This window comes from Pectinophora gossypiella, chromosome 28, assembly GCF_024362695.1.
Source record: "Pectinophora gossypiella chromosome 28, ilPecGoss1.1, whole genome shotgun sequence".
Lineage (NCBI taxonomy): Eukaryota > Metazoa > Arthropoda > Insecta > Lepidoptera > Gelechiidae > Pectinophora > Pectinophora gossypiella.
The window spans coordinates 5,872,749-5,887,686 of record NC_065431.1 but is presented as its reverse complement, the minus strand read 5'-3'; the positions used below and the strand labels follow the sequence as shown (position 1 = coordinate 5,887,686).

Below are 14,938 nucleotides of genomic sequence, written 5' to 3'. Positions count from 1 at the left end.
AAAATGCTAGGAGATTTTGCTAAAAATATTATTATTGGTAATAAAACTGCATTTGGTACCTACTACATAATTATTATTGTACATAATATGTTAATCCAAGTCGACGTTTGATAGATCTTCTGTTATCTTCTTGATCTCCGCCTCTGACCTCTGCTTGGTTGCTTCTGTCTTCTTCTTCTCCGTAAGTTTCTTCGCTTCTTCTTTCTTCTCGCCGTACAACCTGGAATGGACATTGAGGGCAGTTTACTTTAGCTATTCTAAGAAAGGCCTCATCAGTGTGAGTGGTCGAGAGAATACAGGGTGTTAGGTATGATGTCACTAACATCCTGTATACATTAAAATCAGTATAAGTACATAGAAACAGCCTCCGTTGTCTTGTGGTAAAAGCGTTAGGGTCACTGTCAGGAGGTCCGGGTTCGATTCCCGATGGGGACATTGTCTAAATCAGTTGTGAGACTGTCATTGATTTGGTAAGGACATTGCACGCTTGAATCACCTGATTGTTTAAAAAAGTAAGATGATTCCGCGGGCGCGTTAAGCCGTTGGTCCCGGTAGCTATTAGCCGTAGAAACACCAATCCTTCACCAATCACCTCCGCAGTGAAGCAGCGTGGTGGAGTATACTCTATAACCCCTCCAGTTGATTTAGGGGAGTTAAAAGAACTACCTATATGTGATTATCATCATATTCATAATCTCCCTAGCGTTACCTAACTTGAAGATTTGACAGGTCCGGTTTTTTACAAAAGCGACTGCCTGTCTGAACTTCCAATTTCCGTTCCGCGAAGGGAAAACCAGTCCAATACAGCCTACTACATGCGATATATACATTAAACTATCTATAATTATACATAAACGACATCAGACTGGTCGCTCGACTTTTTTTTTGTTGGAAAAGTCGGAAAAATCGGCCTAAAAGTCGGGCGATTTTTTTACCTCTTCAATTCGTCGAGGACTTTTTGCGGCATGTGACCAGGCTTGGGCTGGTGTATCTCGTACTCGCCGCGGTGGTTCCTGACGAGCTCCACCACTGAGTCCTCGAGGTTGGGCGTCTGCCCGGGGGCGGAGGCCGGGGGCGAAGGCTTGCGCATTTTTGATGCCCAAGACTGCAGGTAGTTCCCGGCTTCGGATTGCAGGAACTGGAAGATAAGATAAGGTAACATACATACATACATAAACTCACGCCTATTTCCCACCGGGGTAAGCAGAGACTATAGAATTCCATTTGCTTCGATCCTGACACACTTCTCTTGCTTCCTCCACATTCATCAATCGCTTCATACACGCACGCCGGTTCAGAGTAGATCGTATTAAACCTTTTCTAAGAAAATCTCCAATTTGGTAATCGTAAGTCCTTCTCGGTCTTCCTCTGCCAGCCCTACCATCAACTTTTGCTTTATATACCGCTTTTGCAATTCTATTATCCTTCATCCGCTCTACGTGTCCAAACCAACCTAACATTCCCTTCTCAATCTTAGTCACTATATCGTCTTTTACACCACATCACACCACCACCACCATAAGATAAGGTAAATATACATTATTTAGCACAAGGTAAATATGCAATGGCCCCGATTCCAGCAGACACGCCGCACTTGCACTTTAAGTCCGAGCCAAATATAGGTGCTAATTCATGTAAACACCATCTAATTTTATTTTAAGTTATACCTGTCATTTTCTTATCCGCCGAAAAGGAAAGGGACGGATGATAACTGGCAGCTAACATTTCAAGGTTAGCCCAGCTGACGTCATCCGACCCTGCGTTACCATTACGCAAAAAATAAATTACCCACGTCCAACGTTTTTAATTTACTTTGCAAGGAAATTTTGAGCTTTTAGTAAAAGATTTACTTACAGTTTTAATGATTTTTGTATACGTGACAAAGATTAGTAATTAAATACATTAGTCAGTAATTCACTTAATTTTCAATAATAAAATTTACGTCCTTGGAATGTTGGAGATACCAATTGAATGGTAACACTTACGTCATCAAAGGGCTAGCAATGGCGGCTTGTCATAGGATTGAGCATACCTTTTCTTATACCTTGCGTAAATCCATCCGGTGAAAAAGCGCCCTCCCCCTCAATTTTTTTAATATAAGTACTTAAGTAGTATCATGACACGCACCTTTTCTCTATTCTTGTTCACTTTAGGCGGAGGCGGCGCAGGCGCTTGACGCTTGTTGTTTGACTGGAAGCCTTGTCCCGCTGGAAATTAAAAAACAAACATTATTATACAAGTAAATATTTCCATCCTCTGTGGTCTAGTAGTTAGAGCATTAGGCTCACGATCTGGAGGTCCAGGTTCCATTCCCGATGGGAGCTATTAAACTATTTTTTCAAAATTAGTCAACTACCCTATTACAATACCTAATGTAACCGTTATTTCTTACTTAAGTATGTTATCTATCCAATACAATAAAGCTTTATTGCAAATATAAACACAACATTAAAAAAATATATACAAAAGGGATGGAGGGTATAAGCTGGACTGAAATGGTGTCAAATGAAAAAGTGCTGGAAAGAGTTGAAGAAAAGAGAACCATATTGAAGACTATAGAGAACCGGAGAGGAAATATGATTGGCCACCTGATACGACACGATTCATTTATAACAAACATTATAGAAGGAAAAACTGAAGGGAAGAGAGGAAGGGGTAGACCTAGGATAACATTTATGAAACAAATAAAAGAGAAGGTGCAGGTCGTGTCGTATCGGGAGGTGAAGGTTTTGGCGGGAAGAAGAGAGGAATGGCGGTTACTCCACCGACAAGAGCGCAGCTCTTAAATAGAGAGAGAGATACAAAAGTGACAAGAGAAGCACAATCGGCGGCCTTATTGCTAAATAGCAATTTCTTCCAGGCAACTTTAGCGTGAATGAACTCGCTACATATTGGAGTCGGAGACGGTACAATACAGGTATAAGTAAATAATGCAATATAACTTAAAACGATCTACATAAAACAAACCTAATGGCCCCGATTCCTGCAGACACCTAATTTTATTTTAAGTTATACCCGTCATTTTCTTATCCGCCGAAAAGGAAAGGGACGGATGATTGTCAAAAAGTTAATTTTAAAATGAATGAATAACCCGTGCAATTAAAATAGGCATCTCGCTGGTATGCAATCCGTTTGAGGTGCTGTCTACTTAATTCTGCCGGGTTATTGGCCGATGTAAAATTTTTAGACGGCTTTTTTTAGATTTCTGCTTAAAATTGACGTGTATTCCATAAAATTTATGCCTGTCGAGTACCCGTCCCTTTCTTTTTCAACGGATAAGAAAATGACAGGTATAACTTAAAATAAAATTAAATGGCGTCTGCAGGAATTAGCACCAACATCTACTTAAAATATAGCATACTACATCAAAGCCGAGGAGCTCAGTTGAGGAGCTCGGTGGCGCAGCGGTTAACGCGCTCGGTCTGCGATTGTTGAAGTAAAGCAACTTTCGCAAAGGCCAGTCATAGGATGGGTGACCACAAAAAAAAAGTTTTTATCTCGAGCTGCTCCGTGCTTCGGAAGGCACGTTAAGCCGTTGGTCCCGGCTGCATTAGCAGTCGTTAATAACCATCAATCCGCACTGGGCCCGCGTGATGGTTTAAGGCCCGATCTCCCTATCCATCCATAGGGAAGCCCATGCCCCAGCAGTGGGGACGTTAATGGGCTGATGATGATGATGATGATGACATCAAAGCCGAAAGCAAAGCAAAGTAAATATTAATACTTACTTAAATTCTGCGTGTTGGTCTGTGGCCCCAACTCAAACATGACTTGGAAGTCGGCGTGGTTGCCAAAGGCGAAGCCGAATCCCACGCGAGAATCCGTCCCTGCAAATGTACAAACACACATTTATCTAGCAGTCGGTCATGGCTACTATTTACTTCAGTAAGTAAGTAGATATAGAAAAGAAGCTGCAAGTAAAACCTCGGCACAGGGCCCTAGACGTTCTTTAAAAAAAACATATTAAAATATTTTTATACAATTGAGTAATTTAGCTGCCTAATGGTGCTAATTCCTGTAAATACCATCTACTTAATTTTAAGTTATATCTGTCATTTTCTTATCCGCCGAAAAGGAAAGGGACAGGTAATCGACAAGCATAAAATTTATGGAACACACGTCAATTTTAAGCACAAATCTAAAACAACCGTCTAAAAATTTTACATTGGCCAATAACCCTATAGAATTAAGTTGACAGCTCACGTCCAACGGTTTGCGAGCGAGCGAGATACGGGGGCTTTGATTCGCCCGGGTTATCCATTCATTTATTCATTCTTCCTAAAATTAAGAGCTGTCAATCATCCGTCCCTTTCCTTTTCGGCGGATAAGAAAATGACAGGTATACCTTAAAGTAAAATTAGGAGGTGTCTGCAGGAATCGGGGCCATTATCAGTTCTCAGACGGTTAATCCCATGCATTCATATCTTCTAAATAATCACTAACCTTATAATAACCTTTTTTTGCAAAGTTTCTGTTTAACTACTGTCTTAAACAGTTGAAAGGCAAATTCTGAATGTCAATGGGAATCTTATTGTAAAAACGTATACATTGCCCCTTAAAAGATTTAGTGATCTTATGTAATCGACTGACTTGTAAAGCAAGTTTATTTTTATTCTGGGTATTAACAATGTGCTGATCGCTGTGCCTTCCGAAACACGGAACATCAGTCTGTAATGATCGAAATAATTAGTTTTACGTTACCTTTTTTGATTGGCGGTATGTTGGAATATGCGACTGATAGAAGAGACGGTAGCTCCTCAGGTATGATGACGCCACAGGACCCTGAAAATAAAAGAAATGTACATATTAGGGAATGCAATCCTTGTTGGCAACCCAACAAATTTACTTTTTTGTATTTTTTTTAATATGGCAATCCTCTCTCTGCTACCAACTATTATAACGACGACATTGTGTTCCTCATCATCATCATCAGCCCATTAACGTCCCCACTGCTGGGGCACGGGCCTTCCCTATGGATGTATAGGGAGATCGGGCCTTAAACCATCACGCGGGCCCAGTGCGGATTGATGGTTATTAACGACTGCTAATGCAGCCTTTTACAACGGAAAATTCCACTTGATATCAACTTAGAATCATGGCCTGAATCATCCCTCAAAGTTTTCGTTACGATGTCACTAACACCCTGTATATTTCGGTAGTGAATGAAAGTAGGATTAATGTGTAGTATATAGTTAACGTAACAAAACTGCAGTTTATACGAAACCCGCTTTAACTAGAAACCAGTGAACTGTTTTGCAAGACATTACGTCACGTGACCTTAAGGCTAAGTACGTTAGGTTAGCGACATACCGCATTAGGCAATATGTCTTGCTACTCACAATACACATTAGATAACTTTAAAGTTTAATATTTTTTAGGCTTTTTGTCTTTGACGTGGCTTTCCCGCCGGCGTGGTCGACGATTTCCCTCATTCAGCGCTTATCAGACAACGCCCTGCGCCGAGGTTCGCGCCCAACTCAGCACCCTCTGACTTGGGGGGGGTTAAAATGGACACATCGAAGTAATTCATCAAAGAAAGCAATAATATTGCTATTTGACATTTAACATAACATAAACAGCCTATATACGTCCCACTGCTGGGCACAGGCCTCCCTTCAATCAACCGGAGGGGGTATAGAGCATACTCCACCACGCTGCTTCACTGCGGGTTGGTGGAGGTGTTTTTACGGCTAATAGCCGGGACCAACGGCTTAACATACCCTCCGAAGCACAGAATCATCTTACTTTTTCGGACAATCAGGTGATTCAAGCCTGAAAAGTCCTTACCAAACAAAGGACAGTCTCACAAAGTGATTTCGACAATGTCCCCCTCGGGAATCGAACCCGGACCTCCAGATCGTGAGCCTTACGCTCTAACCACTAGACCACGGAGACTGTTATGCTGTTAATTTGACATTTGCGCATATACCTAAAAGTAAGTGCGCTATGCAAACAAATGTCAAATAGCAATATTGCATTCTTAGATAAATTGCTTCGATGTGGCCATTTTAACCCTTCTGTTGTCTAAAATTTTGTACCGGGTGAGAGCCCGGGCGTCGTCTGAGGGGATTATATTTGACGGAATTAATCCGCCTACCCCTTTGAGGAGACAGGCGTGATGCTGTTTTGTTATAAATTAGCAGGCAACTTGAAAGGCAAGACACGGCGAACGGAAGGCTTAATGACGGGTCAGGGATTGTGGCCTAACATCCTTAGGTATTTAACAGACTAAAGTACCATGACCGTAACTGTATGAGACCCGTCCCCCCTTCCAACAGGTCATCATCAGCCCATTAACGTCCCCACTGCTGGGGCACGGGCCTTCCCTATGGATGGATAGGGAGATCGGGCCTTAAACCAACACGCGGGCCCAGTGCGGATTGGTGGTTATTAACGACTGCTAATGCAGCCGGGACCAACACCTTAGCGTGCCTTCCGAAGCACGGAGGAGCTCGAGATGAAAACTTTTTTTTTGTGGTCACCCATCCTATTTACCCCAGGCCTTTGCGAAAGTTGCTTAACTTCAACAATCGCAGACCGAGCGCGTTTACCGCTGCGCCACCGAGCTCCTCGGTAATTCCAACAGGTAATTTATTGAATTTCATTAGTATCTTTAATATTTAACTAGCCTTGGATCTTAAGCTGGATATACGAACCAGGCAGGATATTTTATTTTCGTCTAACCATACGCAACAATAATAATCTACATTACATAAACGGCCTATATACGTCCCACTGCTGGGCACAGGCCTCCCCTCAATCAACCGGAGGGGGTACGGAGCATACTCCACCACGCTGCTCCAATGCGGGTTGGTGGAGGTGTTTTTACGGCTAATAGCCGGGACCAACGGCTTAACGTGCCCTCCGAAGCACGGAATCATCTTACTTTTTCGGACAATCAGGTGATTCAAGCCTGAAAAGTCCTTACCAAACAAAGGACAGTCTCACAAAGTGATTTCGACAATGTCCCCATCGGGAATCGAACCCGGACCTCCAGATCGTGAGCCTAACGCTCTAACCACTAGACCACGGAGGCTGTTTCTACATTAAATACATACAAAATATCTTCGCCATTTTGAAGGCTATTAAGGTTTCTTGGTCAGGGTTGGGCTAAAATTACTCGCTCATAAAGTTAATATTAATTTTCGATCTCACCTTATCATTTATCTATTAACAGCCTCTATGGTCCAGTGGTTGAGCGTTGGGCTCACGATCCGGATGCCCCGGGTTCGAATCGGTGGGGACATATCACAAATCACTTTGTGATCCCTAGATTGATTAGGACATTACAGGCTGATCACCTGACTGTCCGACGGTAAGATGATCCGTGTTTCGGAAAACACGTTAAGCTGTTGGATCCGGTTACTACTTACTAAAAGTATGTAGTCGTTACGTGAATCATGTCAGGGGCCTTTGGCGGCTCAATAATAACTCTCACACCAGGGTTGATGAGGTTGGTAATCCACCACATAACCCACACGATAAGCAGAAAATGTGTCTATTTATATGCACACTTATTTACTTGTAATCACTACTTAGTATAAAACAAAGTCGCTTTTTCCTGTCCCTATATCCCTATGTGGGAGGCCTATGCCCAGCAGTGGGCGTCGTACGGCTGATGATGATATCCCTATGTACGCTTAAATCTTTAAAACTACGCAACGGATTTTGACACCGATTTTATAGAGTGATTCAAGACGAAGGTTTATATGTATAATAACATCCATTAAATAGTGGAGAAATACTGTTATTTTTGAGGTTTTTAATGTGATGTAAATAATTTAATTTTTCCTCAGCATTGCACCCGAGCGAAGCCGGGGCGGGTCGCTAGTTAGGTACTTATAAAGAAACCATGTGGGTTACTTGTGCTGTAAGACCTTCCTTCTTGCCAAGTTTCATGCTTCTAGGCCTATGTGAACTACCCTAGTAGGTTTTGTTTCCCTACGAAATGTTAGAAAATAACATAACATAAACACACACACACATATATATTCTCTTTGTTTAGAGATAAGCTTACCTGTACTATCTGTTATCTTTGTATGTTCCTTGCGTCTGTTTGTGTACAAATAAATAACACAACTAACATCCTAATTAGTTCATCGCAACATGAACTAAGTACCAACTAATATCCTAATTTGTTCATCGCAACATGAACTAAGTACCAACTAATATACTAATTAGTTCATCGCAACATGAACTAAGTACCAACTAATATCCTAATTAGTTCATCGCAACATGAACTAAGTACCAACTAATATCCTAATTAGTTCATCACAACATGAACTAAGTACCAACTAATATCCTAATTAGTTCATCGCAACATGAACTAAGTACCAACTAATATCCTAATTAGTTCATCGCAACATGAACTAAGTACCAACTAATATCCTAATTTGTTCATCGCAACATGAACTAAGTACCAACTAATATACTAATTAGTTCATCGCAACATGAACTAAGTACCAACTAATATCCTAATTAGTTCATCGCAACATGAACTAAGTACCAACTAATATCCTAATTAGTTCATCACAACATGAACTAAGTACCAACTAATATCCTAATTAGTTCATCGCAACATGAACTAAGTACCAACTAATATCCTAATTAGTTCATCGCAACATGAACTAAGTACCAACTAATATCCTAATTAGTTCATCACAACATGAACTAAGTACCAACTAATATCCTAATTAGTTCATCGCAACATGAACTAAGTACCAACTAATATCCTAATTAGTTCATCGCAACATGAACTAAGTACCAACTAATATCCTAATTAGTTCATCGCAACATGAACTAAGTACCAACTAATATCCTAATTAGTTCATCGCAACATGAACTAAGTACCAACTAATATCCTAATTAGTTCATCGCAACATGAACTAAGTACCAACTAATATCCTAATTAGTTCATCACAACATGAACTAAGTACCAACTAATATCCTAATTAGTTCATCGCAACATGAACTAAGTACCAACTAATATCCTAATTAGTTCATCGCAACATGAACTAAGTACCAACTAATATCCTAATTAGTTCATCACAACATGAACTAAGTACCAACTAATATCCTAATTAGTTCATCGCAACATGAACTAAGTACCAACTAATATCCTAATTAGTTCATCGCAACATGAACTAAGTACCAACTAATATCCTAATTAGTTCATCGCAACATGAACTAAGTACCAACTAATATCCTAATTAGTTCATCACAACATAAACTAAGTACCAATTAATATCACAATTAGTTCATCGCAACATGAACTAAGTACTATAGGTGGTGAACCGTAACACCGTCTATTATAATGGTTGAGTCAACAGCGCAAAAAATTCTCTTAAGATAAAATAAAAACAAAAATCATCATCATCATTGGCCTCATACGTCTGTTTCAGACGATTTATGACGTCATGGCCTTTTAAGAAATGCACTAAAAACAAAAATATGTTCGAAGTATATTATTGCCAAAAGCTCAATTAGCAAAATTGACATTGAACAATTATATCGCACTCAAACACTACCTGAATTGCCACTATTATTAAATACGCGTACATTGGCAATGTTTTTATCTCATTCAGTCACTTCCTTTCAATAACCTTCATTATAATATGCCAAATTAAATCCGTTGGATTATGAAGGCCTTTTGATAATTTTCCCTTAATTAAAATCAAAACTCGTTTGCTTAAATAACAAACTTAAAGTCGCATCACGCTTGTATCCCCGATGGGGTAGGTAGAGGTGTAAAGTATACACATAATACACAACCACTCCTCGCCAGCTATGTTTAACTCCTATGTAGTAGAGCCTATTGCCATAAACCGGCCACAAATCCTGGAAACATGAACTCACAAAGTTGAATTCAGTGGTATAGAATCCCAGCCGGGGTTCGAACCCGTGTCCCTGTGATGTGAGTAAGTCACACGATCTCCAAACAGGGCTACATACATACATCCATACATAAACTCACGCCCGTAATCCCTAATGGGGTGGGCAAAGCCACAAGTAATCAAAGACAACTTGCAGCCACTGTTGATACGATGTCGTAAGCTGGATATGATGAACCTTATGGTGAGGGATCAGCCTGTCGCCCATAACATTAGTCCATCATGTTAGAGGACACAATCCCTCTGTCGGTTTTTACGACATGCCCGGGAAGACAAGCAGCTGAACGTGTTCTATGTTTTTTATTTGCTCCCAGAACAGCATAGAAGCGAACAGGGCTATACAATACAATACAAAAACACTTTATTTGGAAAGGCAAACACGACACTAAAAACAATTACAAAAGTGACAAGAGAAACACAATCGGCGGCCTTATTGCTAAATAGCAATTTCTTCCAGCCAACTAAAGGGTTGTTAGGGCTATCACGGATTTAAAAAATGAACACACAACATGACACTGTTATCGCCAACGGATCGTGTGAACCGTTGGCGGTAACCTTATGACTGTATACCCCATTGGGGTAGTCAGAGGTACTTAAATACATCGCTCGATGAACTAAGCACCCACGTATCACCAAACTTTTGTCATTGCATGACGCCAAAGAGAAAGAAAAAAAAAAAAACTTTTGTCATTAAACCCGAAATAAAAGGCAGTCCGAAGCACGGATCGTCTTATTTTCGACAATTGGGCCGTGTACAGTCATGAGCAATATAATATACCCACTTTAGGACTCTTTCGCACTAACATATTTGACATTTAGTGAGACTTACAGTTCAATTTGTCAAAAAACCAAACCACCAAAGTAATACTCATAATTAATGCTCGTGACCGTACTAGGTTCAAGATAAAATATGAATTTCTGATTATTAAATCCAGATCTAATACTAACGAAAAACATTTTCTTTTTTCTAATTAAGTAACTTATTTATGAATTTTAATCAAGAAAAACGTTTATTATTACGTCTTTCTTGAAAATAAGTTTTCTTTTTTTTGAAAATTTGTTTTGTATGTTGTGTGCAATAAAGTATATTTGATTTGATTTGATTCTTTCCGATCTTTAGGGAATAAATATAACACTAGGATTTTGCAGTTGAACGCTGCGCAAAGTGATATAATGTAAAAATACAACCAAAGTATGGGCAACCTTGTTGTATTTTATGTGTTTTCGCAAATAAATTGATTTGATTTGAACTGTCAAAATTTAGGACACTCAACAGTAGCGAGACCTGGTGGGAGAAATAGGCAGTTTTTAAAATCAAATTAGGCTTAAACCTTGTCATAAATGCAAACGACTTTCTAACAATTTTACTAAGTTTTCACTGTCACATAATGTACACTCTCCTTGAAGCAACCGGATGTAACTTTAGACGATCTAGAGTTCTAGACTGAGCTTTCTCTAGTAGGTTATTATTATACAGGGTGTTAGTGACATCGTAACGAAAACTTTGATGGGTGATTCAGACCATGATTCTGAGTTGATATCAAGCGAACTGAAAATAATTATTTTTATTTTCACAAATTTTTTTATGATATCAACTCACAATCATGATCTGAATCATCCCCCTCGGTATTCGTTACAGTGTTACTTAAAAATAAAATTCATGATTTTTTTGTGTTTTAAAATTATTTTTATTTTTATTTCTAAAAAAACACTTCTTATTAACTCAGAATAATGAGCTGAATCACCCATCAAAGTTACTATGGAATTTGTATGAAAAAACACCCTGTGACGTCATAGAAAAACATAATAAAATGTCGGACTTATTATTACATTTTTCTTTATTAAAGTTCATTAAAATAAGTTAAATAGAAAAAATAAAACGTTTTATGTCACCTTTAGATCTGTCTTTATTTAATAGGTAATCAGAATTTCATAATTTATCTTTAATCTAGAAAACTACTAAATCTGTACAGCGCCAACCATTTTTTTTTTCTGGAAATTCCCTCATTACCAATGATTCATACCTCGCTATTTTGCTACAGAAACGAAAGGATATTAAAATACTTATTAAGTAGTAAACGATTGCTAATAGTCCGCATTACTGATATTTCCTAACTTATTTCATAATAAGTTGCTTACTGCTAGACTGGGTGCGAATAAAAGTAAGAACATTTTCAGCTTCTTGTCTTCCCAGGCATGTCGTAAAAACCGACAGAAGGATTATGTAAATTCGAGATCGCGGGATTGGATATATCAATCATAAAAAAATGTTCATAGGTACAAAAATGTAAAGTTAGGATGGCTGAAAATGATGAAAACAGTTTTTTTGTGATAGTGAAATTAATAAAAAAAAAATATGATAAAAAAAAACAAAAACCTTTTATTCTTCAATATTACTAACTAAATGATTAAGTTTTCTTTGGAAATCAGCATAATCAAAACAAAAAGTATAACTCAAGGAGATTCGCCCAATCCCGTCAATATCGAATGGGATTTCGTCATATTATGCTTCGGGATTGATCCCGAAATCTCGCGAGATCAGGATTGTACGGTACTAGGTGCACAGAACTTGTATATTATAGTCTGCCCACCCTATCAGGGATTACGGGCGTGAGTTTATGAATGTATTTAAGACGTATTTCATAACTAAATCGCACACATAGTTGCAGTAACAAAAACACACTTACCCAATGCGAAAAGGTGGGTAAAAATCAACAATTTCAAATCCATATTTCTAAATTATTTTTTAAAACAGTCACAAAGAAGATTCACTTTCAATTAAACAAGAAACATTGCACACAAAAACACCTTTTGAACTTTTTTAATCTGTACGTTACATTAGAGGGAAAAGAAATTAAAAAGTGAGATTAAAAAATAAAGTCTGTCAACGTGTTTTGCCGCCAATGCGCTCCGAACATATGATCGGGAACTTTCACTTCTACATGCTTCGACAAGGTTTGGAGGGAGTGCTTTGCATAGTTGCAAATAGATGGCGTTAGTTATGTGAAATATTGGATTTTCCAGTATCTGTATATATTGATAAATTAGTTGTCAATAAATATAAAAATCGGTAAGATTTATTGCTAAAAGAATATAAAAAAGTATTGTTCACTCAAACTCAAAAATATCATGGGGTGGCTTTATGTAAAGTCTGAAACGATCCAGTTTTTACCAGAAGCTTCTGCTCACGCATAATATATCTCTATCCATAGACTAAAAAAACTAAATAAATAGCTATACCTACCGCGTCTTTTTGGCGGGAACGGGACGGTTGCTTTCTTCATTGAATAATCTAAATAATTAATACGAAGTGGTGTTTTGTGGTTAATGATCGCATTAAGTTAGTCGGAAAACATTCGCAATGGTGTTATTATTTTTTTTTTTTTTATTGTTAAATTGGTAAGTACAATTTTATATCGGAATATTCAATAAACAAAGTGTACCTATCTATTTTCGCTTCGTGCCAACAAGCCGCTTTATAACTCGAAAGTTTAGCGGACTTTTGAGTTAGTTTGGGGTTCGGAGTAGGAGTCTGCTCCGAGGGTGGGGGCTTAAGTTTCATCATTTATCGTCATCACCTTTCATCATTTAATTAATCATCATTAAGAAAAAAGACATAAGACATGGCTGTATGGGCATAGTTCCCTTTGCCTTGCCCTTCGGTGAAAAACCAAAACAAATATCTATACCGCACTCGTTGATGTCTTTTCTATAGTATAAAGGTGGTATAAAGGAACGTTTATTAGAAAGGGACACCTCAGTAACAAATATAAAACAAAACAAGGAATAACACATAACTTACAATCAAAACACGCAAGAAAAGCAACTTACACAAAAAAGTACAAATAATTAGACAGTAAACATTAAGACAAATTGTCAAGTTATAATTTGACAAAATGAACATTAAATAATTTCTCATTGTATATATTAATTTGTACATTACCCCACGCTTTTCCTGCTTAAAGGAGTGGGCAGAGTAACTTTCCATAGATAAATTCCACTATCACGACAAAAACATTACAATGGGCGTGATTTTGTCTAAGCGCCTGAACATAAAAATAAGCAAAGATTACATTTTGCGTCTTTACAAAAGATATTCGTTATTCCATCAGGCATCATAAGTAAACATTTGCCATACAACCGTGGTCTAGTGATTAGATCGTTGGGCTCACGATCTGGAGGTACGTGTTCGATTCCTGATCGGGATATTATTGAAATCACTTTGTGAGACCGACCTTTGTTTGGTAAGGACTTTGCTGGCTTGAATCACCTGATTGTCCGAAAATGTAAGATGATTCCGTGCTTCGGAGTGCACGTTAAACACCTCCACCAACCCGCAGTGGAGGAGTAAGAGGCCTGTGCCCAGCAATGGGACGTATATGCTGTTTACGTTATGCAGGCTTAAATCACCTGATTGTCCGGAAAAGTAAGATGGTTTCGCACTTTAGCCACACCTCAGACACTCCATTCAAAAATGACATTTTTACCGTGTGCCGTCTCACGCGTATGTGCGAGGGAGACAATAAGTCCGTGCGGGCGCGGGGGGGGGGGGGGGGTTACCTTTTTAAACGTTATTCTTTATATAAAAAGCCTTTAACAATTTAGTTCATTATGTCAGTAAGCCACACTTGAAATACTCTGAGGGTTGATTAAATGATGTATGTACATTCGGTACAATAAGTGCTTTCTCTCATATAGATTGTGAAGTCAGTGACCAACATCATCAACCCTGGTGTCAAGGTTACTATTGAACCGCAACAGGCCCTTAACATTGCTCAAGTGACGACTACATACTTACTTAAGTAAATCTCTCTTCTATCGTGTGGGTTGTGAGGTGAATTCCAGACCTCTCTTGGCCACCATTCAGTAACAGCCTTAGTCCATTGTCTTCCCCTCTTACCAAGTGTCCTGCCCATCTCCACTTAAGCCTAGCGATTCGTATACCTACATCTTCTACTAAGTAGTACACGACCTAATTAGAGAAGATGTAGATGAAGATGTAATTAATCTGCGGGGCGGAAGGCAAGAGGGAAACCACTGCCCTATTT

General features: G+C 38.8%; 2 protein-coding genes across 2 annotated transcripts in view; one reads left to right on the top strand and one right to left on the bottom strand.

Moving 5' to 3' along the window:
• LOC126379156 (uncharacterized) overlaps positions 1-14,938 on the top strand; it is a 215,904-nt gene that overhangs the window by 124,190 nt on the left and 76,776 nt on the right. The gene's annotated exons all lie outside the window — the stretch shown is intronic.
• Positions 91-13,008, bottom strand: LOC126379268 (uncharacterized). The gene is made up of 6 exons (XM_050027976.1): positions 12,578-13,008; positions 4,702-4,782; positions 3,729-3,827; positions 2,128-2,207; positions 936-1,138; positions 91-220 (listed from the first exon to the last, which is right to left on the bottom strand). The coding sequence occupies exons 1-6, from the start codon at positions 12,618-12,620 to the stop codon at positions 91-93; spliced, it is 636 nt and encodes a 211-aa protein (XP_049883933.1). The 5' UTR covers positions 12,621-13,008.

Excerpts from the sequence above, each read along its gene's own strand:
- LOC126379268 (XM_050027976.1), bottom strand. The coding sequence starts at position 12,620 with ATGGATTTGAAATTGTTGATTTTTACCCACCTTTTCGCATTGG. Across the intron at positions 3,828-4,701 it reads CATACCGCCAATCAAAAAAG|GGACGGATTCTCGCGTGGGA; the intron begins GTAACGTAAAAC and ends GTACATTTGCAG. Across the intron at positions 221-935 it reads GTCCTCGACGAATTGAAGAG|GTTGTACGGCGAGAAGAAAG; the intron begins GTAAAAAAATCG and ends TGTCCATTCCAG.